Raw genomic sequence first — 22,282 nt, forward strand, 5'->3', positions numbered from 1 at the left:
CAATAACTTTAATTCTCCATAAGTAAAAAATATAAAAAAAAAAAGTATATATTATGATAGTACTTATTGAGACAAATAAAAAAAGATCCCACATGAATATGTTTATCCTTACATATTATTCACAAATGACGGTCAAGGAGAGGTGGTGAATAGTGTAAAAGTCAAAGCGAGTTAAGCAAAAAAAACGGAGGAAGTACTAATTAAGCTCAAGATTTAATGAAGAAACAAAAGGGTTATATGTTTGGGTTCTTATCACCGTCTACAAAAGTTGCTTTAGTACTTAATTCCACTTAAAATTTAGGTTGGCACTTGAGCCTTGACCCATAAATGACAAATCTCAATCAAAATAAATAGCCAATTACTATTACAACAAGTTTCCAACTGCTCGCTAATAAAATTTTAGTGTTGGCCAACTAATTAAACCATCTAGTTGATATCACTTGGGTTTCAAACAAGCACAATATGTCAATATGTATCAACTTGTTGGACAAAATATATTAAGAGAGTTGATAAACATAATTAAATAAACCATAGGTGTTGCAACACTCAACGAATTGGTTATTAACTAGATTTACTTTTAATGTTTCCTTCTTCTTTTTTGGATCCTTAAAATGTCTTGATTAAGATTTCATACTAATCTTATACTTGTACATTGGTTAAAAATGTTTTTAAGAATTAAGGCCCCTTTGTTAAGAATAATTTAGCTCTGTAAGTGTTAACATTTGGAATGCATAGGTGTGCTATTGTAAATCATCTTGGATATGAGCATGAGAATGCTTTTGAGACTACTCTAAATCAAGTCTTCAAACCTATTAATAATATAATGGTTTAAGTATGTACTATTTCTAATATAAGGTTGATACAATTTGTATGTTTCTATATTATATCATTTACATTGGTTTGTCAATTTTATCCTTCAATTCCTCTTAAAAATTGTTTTAATTGTTGGAAAAATACACTTTAATAATCTCAAATATAGGCGATTTACTTCTAATAATCCCAACTATGCTATGTGTTTGCCTCCAATGGTCCCAACTGGTTAACACTAAGTCAATGACCTGTTATAACAGGTAACCATGACACGTGATTGGTCCAAAAATTTTAAAAAACATTAAAACATAAATAAACCAAAAAAAATCCTAGCCACCCATTTCCCACCGTGAAACCCTAACCCCCCACCCCCTAACCTCGCTGGACCGGTCGGCCACCCCTTTTTAGCCATCGAAACCAACCGGCCAGCTAACCTCGACCCCCAAAACAGCCCAACCTTGACCCCCTAAAACCACTTGAAGTCACCACCACCACCTGCAGTCACACCTTTGCAACGGTTTTTTGGTCAACGGAGGTGGTGTGACGACGGGCGTGTTCTTTGGCGATGGCTTCGGCGTAGGCGGCAAAGCCCTGGACAAATTCGGTGACATTATCGTCGTCGGAGCCTCGAATACATAGCTTCAACAAATCGAGGGGTCAGGATTGGCTAGGAGGTTGTTTCGGGGGTTGGAGGTGGGTTAAAGGGGGTTGGCCGGCCGGTGTAGGTAGTTAAGGGCGGTGGCCGCCGGTTTCCGGCGAGGTTAAGGGTGGGGGGGGGGGGGTTAAGGTTTGACAGGGGGGATAGGTTGGCTGGGAATTTTGGGATTTTTTTTGTTTTTTTTAATTTTATTTTTCTTTATGTTTTTATTTTATCTTTATTTTATTTTTTTTAATTTGAACCAATAACGTGTTGACACGTGGCTATTAAAAAAAAAAAACTCTTTCAGCAGGTTGCCGGTCATTGTGACCATTGGAGGCAAACTGATAGCATAGTTGGGATTATCATATCACTAATATTTAAAGTCGGTCTCGCAGCCAGGCCACGAAACAGCGACACTTGGCATTCCATTTTTTCGCCAAGTGTCGCGCCACGTAGGCAAAAAATAGATATTATTGTGATTAGATTAGTGTCACGTTAGATTAAATTGGATAGATTTGTTTAGGATAAAAAAAAGTATACATAAAATAATTTATAATTCTTTTGAAAAATATTTATCTTTTTATTGACATTAGAAGTTTATTTATAGCAACACACCACATATTATTAATATGAATATCCAACTAACAATAGAATTTTACTCCTATACGAATAAGCAAGTAATTATAATTATAAATATGGCCATAAATCATTTTTTTTAGTCTATCATTGATTTTCCATTAAGCTTTTGAATCAGGTATTCTTCATATTCGGTTGTAATATTTTTGTGTATGTTTTTTTTTTTTTTTTGTGTGTTTATGAAATTAAAGAAGTAAAAAACTATTAAAATTAGAAAAAAAAAACATAAATTGTACAATACAAGAGAATCTTGAAGGGTATTCAGATCAATGTAAGCAAGGTCTTAGAACTTTACGGGTTTTCCGCTTAATAAGTGTTTCAATATTTTTTGTTGTAGGCTAATCATATTATATATTTTTTTTTTCCAGCTTATTTTAAGAAGAATGGAAGCAAAAAAAGTAAAAGGTACCACTAAATTTAATACTACAATTAGTTTTCGTTTGCTTTTTCATGTTAACTAAACTTTCTCAATTTATATTTACAACAAAATTATGTTCTAACCATTCACAGGCATAGAACATCACATGAACAAGTAAATTTTAATTTGATCAAGGATTTATAAATCAATGACGACAAACAAGACTAGATTTTGAAAGTAAGGATCACTAGATTATGGAAAGTATTAAACCCAAAGAGGAACAATCATCAGTTTATGGGAATTGGACTTAAGAACAAAGGAGGTTAATGAAGGGTATATCATATACAAGAAGGTAAGAAAAATAAATGAAAGATAAAGGCATAAATCATCAGACCAAAAGTGACTGAACAAGAAAAATGAAAGAAGTACTCTATTTAATTAATAATAATAATAATAATAATAATAATAATAATAATAATAATAATATTTTTTAATCCCAACTTTCACCAATTTATTTTCATTAATCTCAACTTTGGATTATTCCTCAATAATCTCAACTTTAAGGTGGTCTATCATTCTTCATACCCAACCGATAACTAAACCTGTTGTATCAGGTTACTTGACACATGTCAAGTCCTGATTGGTCCAAAAATTTTAAAAAAAATAAAAATAAATAAATAACAAAAAAAAAACCAAAAATCACAAAAACCAGCCAGCCACCGCAGCCCCACCGCCTCCTCCCTAGCCCCCACCGGAAACCACCATCTCCCTCCCTAATCCCACCGAAAACCACCAAATTCCCCCGAAACCATCTGCAGCTTCACTCCCTTTCTTCGAAACCACCCGCAGCCTCACTCTCTTCCCCCAAAACCACTCACAGCCCCCACCTTCTTCTCTTGAAACCACCATCAAGCCACCATTTTCACCCCTAACTTCTCCCGAAACCATTGAAACTCCAGCCCCCTTCGCCAAAACCCATTTCCCTCCAAACACTCGAATCCACCAAAACCACCAACGACAGGCCTCCCAACCCCAAAACCACCAGCCATCGACACAGCAATTGAATTCGACCTCCAATAACAGACGCAGGGGAGGTTGGGGAATTTCGCTAGCGGATCTAGGCGGAAAAGAGATAAGGAGGGAGGTTGGGGTGGTTTCACGAGCGGGCAAGAAAGTGGGAGGGTGGTGGTTTCGCGCATGGTAGGGGGTTGGTTTGAGGCGATTTCGAGGGTGGGGCTGGGGAAGGTGGTTGTTTTCGTCAGAGTGGAAGGGGAAAGGGGAGGTTTCTGGCAAGGTGGTGGCGGATTTCGGCTGGGCTAGGGGGATAGGGGTGGTTGGTAGGGAGTAGAGGATTTTTTTTTTTTTTTTTGAATTTTTCAGTTTTTGAATTTTTAATTTTTTTGTTTTTTCTTAATTTATTTGATTTTATTTATTTTTTTAATTTATTGAAGCAATTAACATGGGACACGTGTCAAATAATTTTTTAAAATTTTTTTTAACCCTTTCATCAGGTTACCGGTTTTTGGGATTGAATAATGATAGGCCACCTTAAAGTTGGGATTAAAAAACAGTATTAATCCTAATAATAATAATAATAATAATAATAATAATAATAATAATAATAATTGTTGTTGTTGTTGTTGTTGTTGTTGTTGTTGTTGTTGTTGGTATTGTTATTATTGTTATTGTTATTGTTATTATTGTTATTATTATTATTGTTGTTGTTGTTGTTGTTGTTGTTGTTGTTGTTGTTATTGTTATTATTGTTATTATTGTTATTATTTTATTATTATTATTATTATTATTATTATCTCAAAAACAGACAAAGTTATACAACCTACAATAAATTAGTGGGAAGCCGAGATACAATCTGGGCTCCCACTCCTCTAGCTATAGCAAAGCCTACCCTAGTGAAGACATAAGCTGCAGCACGAGCCCCAATGTCTTGCGTCGTCGAGAACCTCTGAACCCGCTTCAGCAACGCAACAGCCTCCTTCTCTAATTCCCCAAGTGAAGAAAAGGAGAAGGGAATGAAACCATAACCAATCAGCCGACAACAAGCTTCATACTTCACCCGCTTTTGATGAGCCGCATCAGCCACAACCTGCCCAAGGACAAAGTCGGATAGCCCTGGTTGTGTCAAAGGAGAAGACCCTGTTAAGTCCACACAAACATCGCGACCACGATCCCAGGAATAAAGTAACACATCAGCAGGTCTAAGGGCCCCGTCATTCCCTCCAGATAACCCTATGTCAACCTCCTTTCTTGACGAAATCCCAGATCTGTAGCAGATATCAACAAGGGTATCCCGGATAACATTATGCCGATGTTTATTACCCACAATACCAACACACGACACCGCGTGATCACCGAAAATATTCCCAGTAAAAACCCGAGAACAAGCAGAGCACGGCGTCGAGATAGAGAACAATGGAACACCCATCCTGTAGCACAACACACATCGGTAGGTCTTTGGGTTCATCGTCTGACCCAACCCAGAAATAGGGACTGCCCGAAGCCAAGTAGAGGTGTGATCTCCCTGCTGCGGTTTCCACAATGTTGATTGCTGAGGAGACAAAGAATAGGCGGATTCTGCAGAAACGGTAACCTTCGTGAAATATATATCTGCCAATTTCTTCATGAGTTTAGGGGCGGCGACCTCACTAGGATTACTCATAATGTCATACTCCACTATTCCATTAAATAGACACAACACATCTCCAAAGGCTCGTCTAAGACCAACAATGCCAGCATTCCGTAAAAGCTGTGTCTGCAACCCAGCAGACTATAACCGAGAAGCAAGAAAAGCATAATGACGAACATCACCTGTGGAATATACCCCAAGCCCTCTAAACGCAAATGGTAAGGTGGCAAGTCGCCATTGCCAATCGCCAAACCCAGGCCCCGAAGCAGTAACAATACGTTCCAAGGAAGATCGAAGAGCCCCGTCGAATGTGCGCTGAGCCGTCTCAAAAGTACTAGAAGGACAAGTACGCAATGCAAAGTAGAGTTTAGAAACTCCGGTACATGCCCTAAGTAACAATAGCTCACGCTAAGGATCATCAAGCTAAGCAACCTTATCCATAAGCGCAATGGTCTTGGTCACCCTCTGCAACACAAGCTCTCCACCAAAACCGGAATCGGAACTAGCAGGACCACCAAGCAACTTAACACCTCGCAAAGGTCGAGCAATATTGGGCGGAAAAACACCCACAAGCTTACTTCGAGGGTCTTCTGTAGGCCAGAAAATTTCAGTTTTTTCCACATTAAGAAGTAACCCAAAACGAGGCCCTTCCTTCATAATCAAATGCAGAACCTTCCCCACCACCAAAGTCTCACCAATAACAGTGTCGTCATCCAAATACCACGCATGAAGACATAAGTCAAAAGCATCTTTGATTTTACAAACCAGGGGCTGTAAAACCAAAGCAAAAAGTAGAGGACCAAGGGGATCACCCTGCTGCACTCCTTGACACGACCATAAGGATTGGTCCCCATAATACAACCTGGCTGGATTAGAATAGAAGAATTCAACCCATCGCGAAATGCCGGGACAACGACGACGAACTTCACGCAACATGACCGTACGATCAACAAGATTGAAGGCATTTTGGAAATCCACCAACAACATAGAAAAACCAACATCAGAACCACGGTCCTCAATCAACCGATTCACAGCATGAAGAATGGCCTCACCACCTGAAGAAACCCCAACGCCAAATTGAAGACCAGCAAAGTAACTTCCTAAATATTGGCCAACCATAACAGCACCCACCTTCGAAACCAGACGCCGCCAAATAGTACCCACAGCTATAGGACGAATACCACCACCGGGCTTGACAAGCGGGGTAAGAGGAGCACTAGCAATATACTCTCCTAGTTCCATAGGACACTTTCTAGCTAGAAAGAGATTAACCACCGCGGAAATAGAGTCAACTAACTCATCTAATATAGCCACAGCCTATGATGCACGGACACGCCTGCCAAGTGGCGTGTCCGAGTCGACACGCGTGTCGGACACGGACACGCGTGGGACACGGGGGGATACGTCTTGGACACGCGAAAATCCGTGTCCGTTTTTTTTTTTTGAATTTCTTCTGTACGGACACGGTCCGTGTCTCACCCAGACACGGTCCGTTTTGTGATGGACACGCAATTACGGCTTTACAAGCCCAACTTCCTCCATTCTCTCTGACTCTCTCACATTCTCAATTCCTCCATTCACAATTCACAAACCTACTGCCTTACTCAAGCTCCCTGAGTCCCAGACCGTCAGCCACTCACCGTCGCGCCGATAACCGCCGTCGCTTCACCTGCTGCTGCTGGTCCAGACCGTCACTCAGTTCACCGTCGCTTCGTCGCCTACAACTTACTCTCACAGAGACACAGACTTCACTCGCCGCTCGTTGTTCGTCCTCAGCCACCATCCCAGTGTCGCCAGCCACCAGTCCACCAGACCACCACCAGGTAACTCGCTCAACCTAGGTTTCAGGCCGTGGCTTGACTGGCTTCTGTACTTTGTTTTTTTTTTTAAATTCAATTAATTCAGTCGCTAACTCGCTCAACCTAGGTTTCAGGCTGTCGTTGTTCGTCCTCAGCCACCAGTCCACCACCCAGTACCGTCCGTCGCCACTCGCCAGCCACCAGTCCACCACCAGGTAAGGGTTATGTGACTTCTGTCTTCTGTACTTTGTTTTCTGAAATTCAATTGCTGAATGCTGATGTTAATTGTGAGGTGGAGCCGTGGAGGCAGTATCACTGTAATTCGCAATTGTTAATTGTTAAATGTGATGTTAATTGTTAATTGTGATGTTAATTGTGAGATGGGTTCAGCTGTCAAATTGTATTGTGCCCTGGTTGCTGAAATTGTATTGTATTGTTGACTCGCTGACTTGCTGGTTGCTGAAATTGTATTGCTGAGTTGCTGACTTGCTGGTTGCTGAAATTGTATTGCTGACTTGCTGGTTGCTGAAATTGTATTGTTGTGTTGCTCACTTTGCTGTGTTGTCTTGCTGAAATGTGCTGTTGTGTTGCTGAAATTGTCAGGAATGTCTTCTAGTTCCTCTGCTTCATGCAATGTCAGTGGTAGTAGTAATTCATCTGAGTCAATGAAAGACCTCTACCCTTTGTGGAAGTTTGTTGTTAAGGGTGATAAAATATAGGGTGGTGGAGGAAATTATAATTGGAAATGTAACTTTTGCGGCGAAGTTAAAAATGGTTCATACACTAGAGTGAAAGCTCATTTGCTAGGTGAACAAGGGAAAGGGATTCAAACTTGTAATAAAGTGAAAATTGATGACCTTGCTAAACTAAGATCGCTTCATCGTGAATCCGAGGATTATAAAAAATCTTTGTTACCAAAAGTTCCACCTTTTTCAAATGAACCCATATCTTCTCACACATCAACTGAAGCTACATCAATGAGACTAGGTTCATTTGATAATGTAAAGAAGAGGAAATCAAAAAATACAATTTCCGATGCTTTTAATGTGAAATCTCGTGACCACTTGGATTCTGAAATTGCTAGAATGTTTTACACAGGGGGGTTGCCTTTTAATCTTGCTAGAAACCCTTACTATGTTAGTTCATATACAATGGCTGCCAATTCTAATCTCTCTGGTTATAAGCCTCCCGGATACAACAAACTTAAAACAACTTTGCTTTGTAAAGAGACAGAAAATGTGGATAGGTTATTACAACCTATGAAAGCCACATGGAAAACAAAAGGTGTTAGCATTATTAGTGATGGGTGGAGTGATCCACAAAGAAGGCCTTTGATTAACATTATGATTGCTTCTGAAACGGGTCCTATGTTTATGAAAGCTATTGATTGCTCGGGTGAGATTAAGGACAAAGATTTCATTGCTACCTTACTAAGTGAGGTGATTGATGAAATTGGAGATCAAAATGTTGTTCAAATAATCACAGATAATGCAAGTAATTGTAAGGCTGCAGGGGAATTGGTTGAGGGTAGGTATCCTCATATATATTGGACACCATGTGTTGTTCATACACTTAATCTTGCAATGAAAAGCATCTGTGCAGCTAAGAATGTGTTGAATAATTTTGAAGTATATTATGAATGTCATTGGATAACGGAAGTTCATGCAGATGCCTTGTTCATTAAAAATTAAATAATGAATCATTCGATGAGGCTTTCAATGTTCAATAAGTTTTCGCCATTAAAACTACTTTGCATTGCCGACACTCGTTTTGCTTCAATTGTGTGCATGCTTAAAAGGTTGAAACTCCTTAAAACATCACTTCAATCAATGGTTATTAGTGAGAATTGGTCCTTATACAAGGATGATCGACGCGGGCAAGCCTCACATGTAAGGGAAAAGATTTTGGATGAAATATGGTGGGAAAAAGTTGATTACATTCTTGATTTTACACGCCCAATCTATGAGATGATTAGGGTTTGTGACACCGACAAATCTTCCTTGCATTTGGTTTATGAAAGATGGGACATTATGGTTCAAAAGGTGAAAGATGCCATCTACAAGAAAGAGGGTAAACTAGATTATGAACAATCTACCTTCTTTAATGTAGTTAAAGGGATTCTTAGTAGTCGTTGGAGTAAGGGTAGTACTCCACTTCATTCATTAGCACATTCTTTGAATCCAAGGTAAGTTTTACTTATTTAATTCATCTTTATTTATTTTTCCTTGTTTTTTATTTAATTTCTTATGGCTATTCTTATTTTGTTGTTAAAGATTTTACACGGAAGAATGGCTTAATGAGGTCCCGGGACGAGTTGCTCCAAATGCCGACAATGAAATTTCCACACAAAGATTACAATGCTTTCGAAGGATTTTCCAAAGTCCCGATGAAAGATTCAAGATCAACACGGAATTTGCAATATTCTCACAAAAATCAGAGGGGATCTTTCTCAACATTGATTGCATGCATGATATGGCTTTGATGGATGCTAAAAATTGGTGGGCAACTTATGGTTCCCAAGTGCCTATGCTTCAAGGTTTGGCTTATAAGCTATTAGGTCAACCTTCTTCCTCTTCTTGTAGTGAAAGGAATTGGAGCACCTATAAGTTTATTCATTCTTGCACTAGAAATAAGCTTACTCCTAAACGTGCTCAAGACTTGGTATACATTCATAACAACCTTCGATTACTTTCTAGGAGAAGTGAAGAATACACAAAGGGGAGATCTAAGTTGTGGGATGTGGGTGGAGATGAGCATGACAACCTAGGAGAGGTTGGTATTCTAGAGATGGCCGAGCTCTCACTTGATGAACCCGAGATGGAGAATATGATTTTTGATGATGTACTTGGTGATGGTGAAGAATGAAACTATTAGTACTTTTGTTTATTTTATTTATGATTTGTAAAACTATTATTAAGACATGTATTTGGTTTGATGGTTTCTTGATATGTATGAGACTACGTTCGTACACTTTGTTTATTTACTTGTTTTAACAAAATTGTGTGTTTTGAGGCTAATTATTTAGTGTTTTATTGAATAGGTTGTCAAATTCTCGTTTTTTTGATATATTATATGCCTTGTTATATGCCGTACCCGTGTCCCCTATTTCAGGATTGTCGTTTTCCCGTGTCCGTGTCCGTGTCCGTGTCCGTGTCCGTGTCCGTGTCGGCATCCGTGCAACATAGGCCACAGCAGCACCACTCAAGCAATCCAGAAGGTGTTGAGCACGTAAACCGTCCCTACCACATGATGTGCCACGTGGAAAACTCTTAATCCAGTCCAAAACAAAAGCAGAAGTAGTAACGAGATGAAGGTCATCAACAGGTATATCAGGCAAGGATGGAGCTGGAGAAGTAGGGTGTTTAGACTGTAAATCCGCGAGAGTGGCGTCATTATAAGGAGCAACGTCTGAAGAAGAAAGAACCCGGACTGCAGCAGTGTAATGGCCGTCACAAATCTTCCTACGACATTGCTTGATATTACGGTCCTCCAAATCAAGGTCCTCATCACCCACCACTGAAAAAGTAGGAGAATCCTCTGCCAAAGTATCCCTCACAAGCTGCAAATTACCACCTGGTGCACTCCAAGAACAAATAGCACGGGAAATACTCTCTTCTTGATGCCGACGTTTTACTTAAGACCTAGACTCAGAGCTGCTCCGCGGGCGAAAGGTTTTAAGGGTGCAAAGAGGTAACACCAAGAAAGAGACCCAACTAGAAATATCATCAGGCCTAGAAATCACCTTATTAAGAGCACCTTTCAGAACCCGAGAAAAACCCAAACGACACTTAGGAGGTATAGACTTGACAGTACGAAACCCCTTGGAGAACAAACGATCAAGAAGAGCCACATCAAAACCGAAATGTTGATCTTGCACCAAACAACCGATGTGCCCGAGCTGAGCCGAAGAAGAGGGAGCTTGCGGCTTGGAGAAACCATGAAGCACAAATCGAACAACACCATCTCCTTCATCCAGGGGTGATACAATCTCACTCGGACCATGACGACACTTAGCCCGATGCGTATGCGTTTTGTAGCAAACCAGCAAACCCCACATAACCAAATCCCCATACGCGAAAAAGTAACTTCAGCCTTAGTATAAACCACCAAATTAGAAGTAAGAGTATTTCGAGTGACATCCCGCGCACCAATACAAAAATGACGATCACAAAGATGTTTGTTAAGAGAACTTCTACTAAGGCCATTGCCACGTCCATCTTGACAACCACTAAGACCCACAAAAGGGCAATGAAACTTCAAACGGGCAGCCGAAATATCTATACACAGCCACACCCAAAAACTACAGCATAAAACAGCCGCAAGAAACCAAAAAAACACGCAAACCTGCACCAAAAATACACCCGAAATCATCGAGAAATGGCTCAAATAAACCACAGCCTCACCACTGCCTGCAACAACCTCACCACTGTCTGCAACAACAGCCTCACCACAGCCTTTAACAACCACAAAAAAAAAACACCCAAAACGCACTAGAACAACTGGCCACAAATAGACCAGAAACACCAGCCCACAACCAGACCTAAACCATAGCCAAAACGCAAGCAAACTGACCTGAATTACGCCAGAAATTGCACCAAAAACAGCACCCAAAAGCACTCGAAACTGCACCAGAAATTGCTGCGATAAAACGCAGCCTAAAACACGCTCAAAAACAGCCTGAAAATCGCCACAAAAAGACCAGAATTCGCCTGAAAACAGCCCCGAAAACCTGCCCGAAAATAGCCCCAAAATCGCTCGAAAAAACACCCTCAAAGTCGTTGGAGAAGCTGCCTTAAAGCCGCCTGAAAACCGACTACAAGACTGCAAAAATGTAGCCCGAACCCTCCTGATAATCACCCAAAAACTGCACCGAAATAGCGTTGAGAGGACCTGAATTTTCGCCTGATTTGATTGCACACCAACCAAGAGCCCTGTCCCTGACATAACCGCACCTAAAGCTGCCGGAAAATGAGCGTGGAAGCCGTTGACGTCCCCTGTCCCCTGCCCTAATCGCCCTAATCTCCCTCAGAAAAGGTATTATTATTATTATTATTATTATTATTATTATTATTATTATTATTATTATTATTATTATTATTATACAAGACCTGCCAACAAATAAGTATACTCTTTAAAATGGGTAGTCGGGGCAACGCCCGGGGCACGTACTAATTAGATAACAAACTTTAGTTGGGATTATTAAAAGTAAATCGCCCGTAATTGAGATTATTAAAGTGTATTTTTTCTTAATTGTTTTGTCACAGTATCTTATCGATTTTAATTTTTCTATATATTTTTCTGTAATATGTTCTCGTACAAGTTACCCGTTAAGGCTTTAAAAAGCTTAATTCTTAATATCGTCGCAATATACAAAAAACAAAGAGTAGAAGAATAAATTTGTACACTATCACGACTACTTTCCAATTGCTACTGTCAATTTAAGTTTTAAATGTTGGCTCACTAAACCGATCATTTTATTGTACTTTCAAAGAGGCACATGAATCAATTAATAAAACTTGGCAACATGCTTCTTCAAGAAGACTACAATTACTATCGCCATCATTTAGTTGTTGCATTATATATTTCTAAATTGGCCTGTATTGCCACTTTTGCTAAGAGTTGAAAAACACAAACATGAAAAAACTTTGATGAACTTCCCATTTTAAAACGAGTTATCACACCACTTAATATAAGATGGGTATGAATTTCACTAATATAAGTAGCACTAAATTAAGTCCCGTGTCACGCACGGTTTTTACAAAATTTTATAACGAATTATAATATTAATTCAAAATCTACTAAAAAATAATCCTCATATTTTTAAATGAAATTGAAAAAGTTTGAATCTTAATTTATACCCAAAATTGAGCCTCAAATTCGGATTAGGCCAAACGGTGAATCAGGTAGAACACCAAAAAAAAAGTAAAAGATATAGAATAATATTTTATACAATAAAATTATGGAAAATATTAGAGGTGATCATTGGGCGGGTCGGGCCGGGCCGAAGCTAAAAAAATTTGCCCACTTCTCGGGCCGAGCCAAGCTTCGGGCCGAATTTTTTGTGCCCAAACCCGCCCAAAGTGGTCGGGCCGTGCGAGCTTTTCGGGCCATTTTCGGGCCGAGCCTAAAAAATCAACTAAATATGCTTTAAAACGCATTCCCAAACCCGTCCAAAAAAATAAAAAATTCGGGCCGGGCCCAACCCGATTTCGGGCCGAAAATTTCTGCCCAAAGCCCGCCCAAAATCGGGCCGGGCCATACTTGATCAGGTCTAGAAAATATGTGAATGTTTTGTTAGGAAGTGAATCACAATTATATGATTTGGTGAATAACTTTTTTAAGAAAGTGAATAACAATTATATAAAAAAGTGATTTTTTTTTTAGGAAGTGAATAAAAAAAACAAAGAAAAAAAGTTTTGGAGGGAAAAAATAGCACCAAAAAGTGACACGTGTCATTCTTGATGTCTGTTTTAGTAATTGTTTCGGGTGAAAACAATGGGACCTTGCCGAAGGTCCGCTGAAATGGAGAAGACTGGATTCGGTCCAAGTTGTGTTGGGCCGAAGGTTTCCTGCACAGTGAACACACGTAAACTAGCCTCGGGGGTGTTTCCGAGGAAGGCCCCTCCGATGCTAAAGTCAGTACAATGTGTAAAAGGAAGACACTATGCAAGAGAGTTTGTAGCTTGAGGCTTTTGTGGAATATTTCTGAATGCAAGAATGAGCATATGAATTGGAATATGAATATGAACGTGAATCCATGAATGTGTCAATATGATGGCTTTTATACCTCATCATATATGGTGAGGTTGGGCCTTAGCCCAATTGGCATGCTTTGTGGGCTGACCTTTGACTTTTGTGCAATTGGAGAGTTGAACCTTGACCTTGGGCTTTTAATTGGATCATTTAGTGCTTAGGCCCAATTTTGACTAAATTGGACCCAAACAACTTGCCCCCCAGACCCGATTTGGAAGGATGACGGGTCGGGTTTGATTTAATTCAGAAAAGGAGGGAAGTAAATGATTTAATTGATCCAAAAATTTGAATTTAAACCGTAATTAATGAGATAACAACGGTTAATGATTGCGGAAGTTGGACGGATAATGGGCAGTTTAATCACAAGATCATGTGTTTAATGGTTACTTAGTGGGTATTTAAGAGAAATTAAAGCACAAACTCTTCGTATCCCGTACCTGGAGATATAAACAGAGGCGCGTCATTCTCCTCACTTATTCACCAACACAAACCCAGAATTCTTCGAGAGAGAAACCAAGAACCCGCATCAAAACTTCGCAAATTCCCCGAGCATTGAGCTTAGAAACTGAGACTTGCCACTACGAATTCGTAAATCGGCAACTTTCGCTTCAGATTAAGGTAAATTCCTTTGATTTCAGTTTATTTTTCTTCGAATTCGAACTCCTTCCCCTTTTCTTTTGACTTTTCTCTTCGAAATAATCAATGGCAAGAGGAGTTAGAGGTAGAGCCCGTGCTCCAAGAAGAGCAAGGCCGATTCCCGATCCTAGGAACAGGATTGGGACCTGGAATGGTCAAAGGCCGGAGTCTGACCCTGCTGAAGGGATTAGGGCGACTCCCCTTTCCTCGGCTCCTCCTCAAAGAACGGATGAGCCGAGCGCTTCTGGACGGGATGATGAAGTTCCCGCTGTACTTTGGGATATCCTCCCTGGGTTTTCAGAATGGGAGAATGCCGAAGTCGTTTCGGCCATGATAAAGAATCGCCCCTACTCATGGTGGGTAGAGAACGCCGATCAATATCGATTTGCCGAGAAAATTGAGTTGCATTACGGCATTTTTGAAGCTGATGGATATTGGTGCCGAATGCCCTCAGCATCCGATAGAATCCATCGTCCACCCCCGGGGTATGTGGGGGTGTACACGAGACAGCTTCAGTACGGGCTGAGGTTCCCTTTGGACGTTTTCGTCCGAGACTTGCTGATCCATTACAACATCTCCCTATGTCAGCTAACCCCCACCAGCATCCGAAGGGTGATGACATACCTATGGGTCTGCAAGTTCTTCAAGTACGTGCCGAACCTGCACTGCTTCAGAAAGCTCCATCGGCTAGTGCCAAATATTCAAAGTGGGCACGGAAGCCATGGCTCTGGGTGGTACCGGATTGAGTCCCGGCCCCAATACTTGACCATGTGGCCAAACGACTCTTCAGACAAGGACTGGAGAGGTCAATGGATTTGGGTTAGGGCACCCACAGATCCGGGCCACCCTTGCGTCTTCAGCGCTCCCCGGTACTTAGCTGAGCCTGATCCCGAAATGGGAAGTCTAGGTCCCCCGCAGATAACGGGGCGGATCCGAACCTGGATCAGCAACATATCTTCGGCAAGCTGCCGAACCCGGGGGGGAGTGGTCGAATGCAGCATATCCCGGAGACTTGGCTCCCCGATACGCATTACGTTTTCCAAGAGAACATGCTAGCAGCTGTTGGCCTCAGCCGAAAGTTTAAGGATGGTAAGCTTCTTCGGCTGGGGCCGAGGCTTTTTAACTACCTCTTTTTCTTCTCTCGCTTTGTTTTTTTTTATGTTGTGCCGATCTATCTAAGCTAAACTTTCCCCTTTCCTTTTTTCAGAGCGGGACGAGACCAACGTTGGCATTAACTACGCTCGTATTGGTGTCAACCGAGAGCGAGTTGTGACTGAACGGGCCCCGTCTATCACTGAGCCGAGGCATAGGGAAGTTCACCTAGACTCTTCCCATTTCCAAATCGAGGCTGTTGCTCTGTATCAGAGGCAGAAGCCTTGGTGGAAGAAGAGAGACCCTTGGTTTCAGCTGCTGAACGAAGAAGCTGAAGCGGCCCGCACAGCCGAAGAGGTTGCACGGGTACTTGAGGCTTGCGAAGGAGGAGAAGGGTCCTCCAGAGCTGCTGAAGCCGAAGCTGCAGCTAGAGCAGCTGAAGAAGACGAGGCTTTGCTGAAGACCTCGGTGAGCTTTCAGACAACTTTTCTTTTTTCTTTTCTTTTTTCTTTTTTCTTTTCTTTTCTTTTTTCTTTTTTCTTTTCTTTTTTTTTTTTTTTTTTTTTTTTATTACTCACATTCTTCTTCCCCCCTGTCTGTTACAGTCTGAAGAGAGTAACAGACACAGAGAAGGCAAAGCTCCTGTTCGTCCCGAAGACCAAATACAAGAGTCTTCAGACTCAGATATGGACGAGCAGCCCCTTCTGAAAAGGCGCCGAAGGATGGCCATCATCGGCCCTCATGACTTTCAGCAGAGGCCGATGACCATCGGCGTCGCAATAAGGGAACCTGAGGAAGGCAACGGATCGCCGAGGGTTCCCCAGCCAACACCCCAATCACCTCAAAAGACCCCTCCGCCACCTCCTGAGATGGAGGTGGATCAGAGAACTCCCGAACCTAAGGGAGGGGTCCCAGAAGAAATCAAGAAGAGTGCTGATGAGCACGAAAATAAGGATGCCGTGATGTCCAGAGCTGAGGGCTTCACGGCAGACATCGCAAGAGAGGTTGAGGCTTTCGTCCTCACCCCTGAAGAAGAGGAGGTCATAGTAATTGACTCCTCTGAGAAGGACGATGCTGAGACAACCAAAGCTAATCAAGCTCCATCGTCGTCCTTCCCTTCTTTCCAGACTCTGCATTCTGGAGAAATGGGTTTCTCGGCCCCCCGAATTCCAATCCCAGACCACATCTGGGACCTCATATGGGGTCAAAACCGAGAAGGAGCTGCAGCCTACTTCGGCAATTTTGCTGGCATGTCCGAAGTAGACAGGGCAAGGATCTGGTCGCTGAAGGCCACTGCTGGGATGGGCGAATCCAGCAGATCAGTTCCTGACCCAGCCAGGTCTAACCAACTGCTGATGATGCAGGTAATTTTCCTTGTCTTCATTTCCTCCGAAATTCAACTCTTTATATATATATATTTTTTTTATTTATTATTTATTATTATTATTTTTTTTTCAGTTCGTGCACAATCAGACTCTCACTGTAGAGCTGATAGATACCCTACAAGATAGGGTAGACGCTGCTGTGCACGACAAGAAGGTGGCTGAAGAGGAAGTAAAGCTTGCTAAGCTAAAGCAAGCAGCAGCTGAAGAGAAGCAGCAGGAGGTTGAGGAGTACGGGAAAAAAGCTGCCGAAGCCCTGAAAACCTTCTGCGATGCTATGGAGAAGGAAGTTTTTCCCCCATTGATGGAAGGGGAAAAATTCCTCCAGGAGCATATGGGAGTGGACGTCTCCAAATTCAAGGCTGCTGTTGAGAGCCGAATTCAAGAAGGAACTGCTGCACAAGCTGAAGTGCAGCAGCGTCTAGAGGCTCTTGAAGCCAGCCGAATGGCTGCTGAAGAGTTGCTCCTGGCCAAAGACGTCCAACTCTCAGAGGCTGCTGCTGCTGCTGAAGCCCAAAGAGCTAAATTCCAAGAGGCTGAGGATCAACTGCTGATCCAGAAAGTTGAAGTGGCCCAAGCTCAGACAAAGGCTTTCCAAATTCAGCAAGAGCTGAATGAGCTGAAAGGTTCCTCCTCCAAAGTCGCTGATGAGCTGAAGAAATCCAAGGAAGACTTGGAGGAGACCCAGAAGAAGCTGGCTGATGCTGAGGCTTTACTCAAAGTCCGTGTTTATACCCAAGAGGAATATGAGATGGGTTTCAGAAACGGATTCCGAGTATGCCGAAGAGTCTGCCTTCATGCTGAGCCGAAGCTGGACTGGTCTAAATGTGCTGAGTGGGTCCAGAATCCCGAAGACCCTCACATGAAGTATGCAACTCCAGCCGAAGCTGAAATTCTTAAGGCTGAGGAAGCCGAAGAGGAAGCTGAGAGACTGGAGTTGGAAGCTGAGCAGAGGGAAAGGGAGGCTCGGCAAAGTGCAAAGCCCGCTTCTTCTGCTGCTGGGGGGCTCAACGCTGATCAGTCTGATCCTCAGGCTGAAGCATAGGAACTCAGGCAGTCGTCTTCAGAATCTTGCGGTTCATCATGTGCTTAACTTCAGACTTGCCGCTTTCTGAGTTTTTTGCCTTGTTTTTTGCTTCAGCTTGCCTTGTCGTACAGCAGTTTTATTTTTTTGCTTATGTACGTATTTCGGCAGCTGTTATTTTCCGCTTGTGGGCGGCTGCCGATATTGAATTATTGAACTTGTAGCTCAATTTTTGAGCATGAAATATTAATCTGATGCTCTTTTCTTCAGTTGCTTTATTTTGATGCTCTTTTCTTCAGTTGCTTTATTTTTGAATGCTTTACTGTTTCTTTTCTTCAATTCTGCCGAACATAGTTGCACTGAGTGCTTCTTGCCCCCCCAGAAATTGAAGTATGACTTCAGTTGAATAAGCAATTTCTGCACCTCTTCAAAATGGGTATCCGAAACACAGGGCCAACTGAGGCAATGCTTCTGGGATACAAGTCTTACTGAAGATTGACTGTCTGAAAGTTGGATATCCGAAACACAGGGCCAACTGAAGGCAATGCTTGGGATATTAGCTTTCTGGGATACAAGGCTCAGTTAAGGCAATATCGCAGAATTGTCCATGGACTAACCTCTTTAGAACAAATCTTACTGAAGTTTGACATCAGCTGAAAGACCAGTGTTCTTAAAGAAGACGCATATCCGAAACACAGGGCCAACTGAAGGCAATGTTTCGAATAATGGCTTTCTGGGATACAAGGCTCAGTTAAGGCAATATCCCAGAATTGTCCATGGACTAATGTCTTTGGAGAACAGGTCTTACTGAAGTTTGACTTCAGCTGAAAGACCAGTGTTCTTTAAAAAGACGAGTTTTGTAAGCCATCTGAAACCCAGTTACCCGAAGGCGAAGGTTTCAGACGAGGCTGATTTTAAAAATTTTCAACTGTTGCTGTTATCCTTGATTTTCTGTCTATCTTTGAAAAATGGATACCCGAAACACAGGGCCAACTGAAGGCAATGTTTCGGATAATGGCTCTCTGGGATACAAGGCTCAGTTAAGGCAATATCCCAGAATTGTCCATGGACTCATGTCTTTGGAGAACAAGTCTTACTGAAGTTTGACTTCAGCTGAAAGACCGGTGTTCTTTAAAAAGACGAGTTTTGTAAGCCATCTGAAACCCAGTTACCCGAAGGCGAAGGTTTCAGACGAGGCTGATTTTAAAAATTTTCAACTGTTGCTGTTATCCTTGATTTTCTGTCTATCTTTGAAAAATGGATACCCGAAACACAGGGCCAACTGAAGGCAATGTTTCGGATAATGGCTCTCTGGGATACAAGGCTCAGTTAAGGCAATATCCCAGAATTGTCCATGGACTCATGTCTTTGGAGAACAAGTCTTACTGAAGTTTGACTTCAGCTGAAAGACCGGTGTTCTTTAAAAAGACAGGTTTTGTCAGCAATCTGAAACCCAGTTACCCGAAGGCGAAGGCTTCAGACGAGGCTGAATAAAAAACCCTTAAAGAGTAGATAGAACAAAGAAAATTTTGAAAGGATAAAAAGTTGTAAATATTTATATAAATGGCGGCTCCAAGGCCTTTCATTAGTTCAAAATGTACTTACAAAGATTGTTCTGCCCCGAAGGGTTTACACATGATATTTTTTCAGTACATCAGCGTTCCAGTGATTTTTCAACTCAGTTCCATCCAACTGCCGAAGTCGGTATGTCCCTGGCTGAAGCTCATCATAAATTTCATAAGGTCCCTCCCATGTAGCTGAGAGTTTCCTATGGATTCGGCCTTTCTGAACTGCAGCAGCATTCCGAAGGACAAGATCTCCAATTTTGAGAGGCCTTGCATGGACCCTTCGGTTATAAAATTTGCTGACTCTCTGCTTATAGGCGGCCATTTTATCTCGAGCTGAGTCTCTTACTTCGTCGAGGAAATCGAGAGATTCCCTCATCAGTCGCTCATTCTCAGCCGAGAAATGGTGCACTCGAAGGCTCTCAGAGCCAATTTCCACTGGAAGGACGGCTTCGGCACCATACACCAGTTCAAAAGGTGAGTGGCCCGTTGCCTCTTTTTCAGTTGTCCGAAGGGACCAAAGGGTTCCAGGGAGCTCCTCTAGCCATTTGGACTTTTGATCTTCCACCCTCTTCTTGAGGGCATTTAAGATCTGTTTATTTGCTGCTTCGGCTTGTCCGTTACTTTGCGGGTGGCATACTGCTGAATATGCCAGTTTTATGCCGAACTGATCTGTATATCGCTTCAGCGGTAAGTTATCAAATTGCCTCCCATGATCGAAGACAAATACTCTCGGGATGCCAAAGCGAGTGATGATATTCTGCCAGATAAATTTTCTGACAGTTTGCTCTGTAATGTTCGAGGCTGCTTCGGCCTCGATCCATTTACTGAAGTAGTCGACACCAACTATCAACCATTTTTTCTGGTACACAGCCTCTGGAAATGGTCCCAGTATATCCAGTCCCCATTGGGCAAACGGGAGTGGATTAAGGATCGGCTGAAGATCCCTTGCTGGCTGATGGATAACTGGAGCATATTTTTGACATTTTTCGCATTTCCGAACCAGCTCCTTAGCATCTGCGATCATGGTGGGCCAGTAATATCCGGCCCTCAATGCCTTGTGGGCTAAGGTTCTTCCCCCAATGTGGTTCCCACAGATGCCGAGGTGAATCTCCCGTAGGATATAATCTGCATCTGTTGGTCCCACGCATTTCAGCAATGGGGCTGAGAAGGACTTTTTCAGAAGTTCCCCCCTGAAGACAATGAACCTAGAACTGGTTCTCTTCATCTTGGAGGCCAAAGCTTTATCCTCAGGAGTTTCTCCCCGAAGCTTGAAAGCTAAGATGGGTTCCATCCAACTAGGCTCTGGGTCAGCGCAGCACACTTCAGGTGCTTCGTCGACACTTCTCTCTCGACGCACTTCTACATATACAGACCTGTTCAGCTCGGTAAAAGATGAACTAGCAAGTTTGGAGAGTGCATCGGCTTGAGTATTCTGACCCCTTGGGATCAGCTGAACCTCAAAGGTTTTCAGCTCTGCAATGACTGATTTGATCTTAGCAAGATAAGCTATCATGGAGGGCTCTTTGGCCTCATAGCTGCCACTGATCTGATATGCAACTAGCTGAGAGTCTGTTTTTAAGCAGACATGATCGGCTTCCAAGGAGATGCATAATTGTAGGCCGGCGATTGCTGCCTCATATTCGGCTTCATTGTTCGAGGCCTTAAAAGAAAATTTTAGTGCATACTCAAAGGATTTGCCTTCGGGAGAAGTTATCACTACTCCTGCCCCCGAACCGTTTTCGGTGGAAGACCCATCCGTAAACACGGTCCAGACTTTCTTTTCACTGTCCAGCGCTTCTTGGTATGAGCATTCGGCCAAGAAATCCGCTAGGGCTTGAGCCTTAATGGCAGCCCTCGGACGGTAGCTGATGCTGAATTCGGTGAGCTCAAAAGCCCACTTGGCTAGCCTACCGGATTTTTCTACCTTGCCGAGAACTTTTTCCAACGGCTGATCAGTTAAGACCACTATCTGATGGCAATCAAAATAGGGCCTCAGCTTCCGAGCAGCTACTACTACCGCGAAAGCAACTTTCTCGAGTAGAGGATAGCGGGTCTCGGCATCTGTCAGTGTATGACTGACGAAATAGATCGGTTGTTGACTCTTACTCTCTTCCCTCAGCAATACTGCGCTGATGGTGGCCGGGCTAACGGCCACATATAGGTATAGAGTTTCTCCTTCAGCTGGGCTAGCCAGCGTTGGGAGTTGAGCCAGATGCTCCCGAAGCTGTTGAAAGGCATCTTTTTGCTCTTCCTCCCAAACAAGCTCTTTTGTTTTCGGGAGTTTCAGGGCTTTGAAGAAGGGTAACCCCTTATCCGAAGCTCTGGAAATGAACCTCGAAAGGGCTGCCATTCTTCCGGTGAGCCGCTGAACATCCCGCTTCGTTTTCGGCTCAGGAAGGTCGAGCGCCGCTTTGACTTTAGAGGGATTGGCATCAATCCCCCTTTTGCTGACCATGAACCCCAGGAATTTCCCTGACTTCACGCCGAAGACACACTTCTTCGGATTCAGCTTCATTTGATGCTTTCTCAAGGTGGCGAAAGTTTCAGCCAGGTCCTTTACATGGTCCTCTAGTTTTCTGCTTTTGACGATCGAATCGTCAACATAGACTTCCATGTTTCGGCCCTTTTGATCGGCGAAAACTTGATCCACCAGCCTTTGATAGGTTGCCCCCGCATTTTTCAATCCGAAGGGCATCATTTTGTAATTATACACCCCAGCGTTCGTGACGAATGCTGTCTTGGCTCGATCGTCGGGTGCATAAAGATCTGATGATACCCCGAGAATGCGTCCATGAAACTAAGCAAGGCATGGCCACTTGTCGAATCGACTAGCTGATCGATTCTCGGCAAGGGATAGAAATCCTTTAGACAAGCCTTATTTAGGTCCGTGAAGTCAACGCACATCCTCCAGGTACCATTGGGCTTCTGAACCATCACCAC

At 42.5% G+C, this 22,282-nt stretch overlaps 2 protein-coding genes and 1 long non-coding RNA gene across 3 annotated transcripts; all 3 read left to right on the plus strand.

Annotated features, from left to right (window-relative positions):
* The first annotated feature begins 6,871 nt into the window (after positions 1–6,871).
* Positions 6,872–7,285, plus strand: LOC110739119. Its single transcript, XR_002514732.1, has 2 exons — positions 6,872–6,911; positions 7,015–7,285. It is a non-coding gene; the product is annotated as an uncharacterized LOC110739119 (long non-coding RNA).
* Positions 7,286–7,492: 207 nt separating this feature from the next.
* Positions 7,493–8,578, plus strand: LOC110739094. The gene is made up of 2 exons (XM_021919547.1): positions 7,493–7,592; positions 7,695–8,578. Exons 1-2 carry the CDS (start codon positions 7,493–7,495, stop codon positions 8,576–8,578), a joined length of 984 nt encoding a protein of 327 aa, XP_021775239.1.
* Positions 8,579–8,581: 3 nt separating this feature from the next.
* Positions 8,582–10,038, plus strand: LOC110739095. The gene is made up of 2 exons (XM_021919548.1): positions 8,582–9,072; positions 9,161–10,038. Exons 1-2 carry the CDS (start codon positions 8,582–8,584, stop codon positions 9,750–9,752), a joined length of 1,083 nt encoding a protein of 360 aa, XP_021775240.1. The 3' UTR covers positions 9,753–10,038.
* Positions 10,039–22,282: the final 12,244 nt, after the last annotated feature.

The sequence above is a fragment of the Chenopodium quinoa genome, unplaced genomic scaffold (genome assembly GCF_001683475.1).
Source record: "Chenopodium quinoa cultivar QQ74 unplaced genomic scaffold, ASM168347v1, whole genome shotgun sequence".
NCBI classification, from domain to species: Eukaryota; Viridiplantae; Streptophyta; class Magnoliopsida; order Caryophyllales; family Amaranthaceae; genus Chenopodium; species Chenopodium quinoa.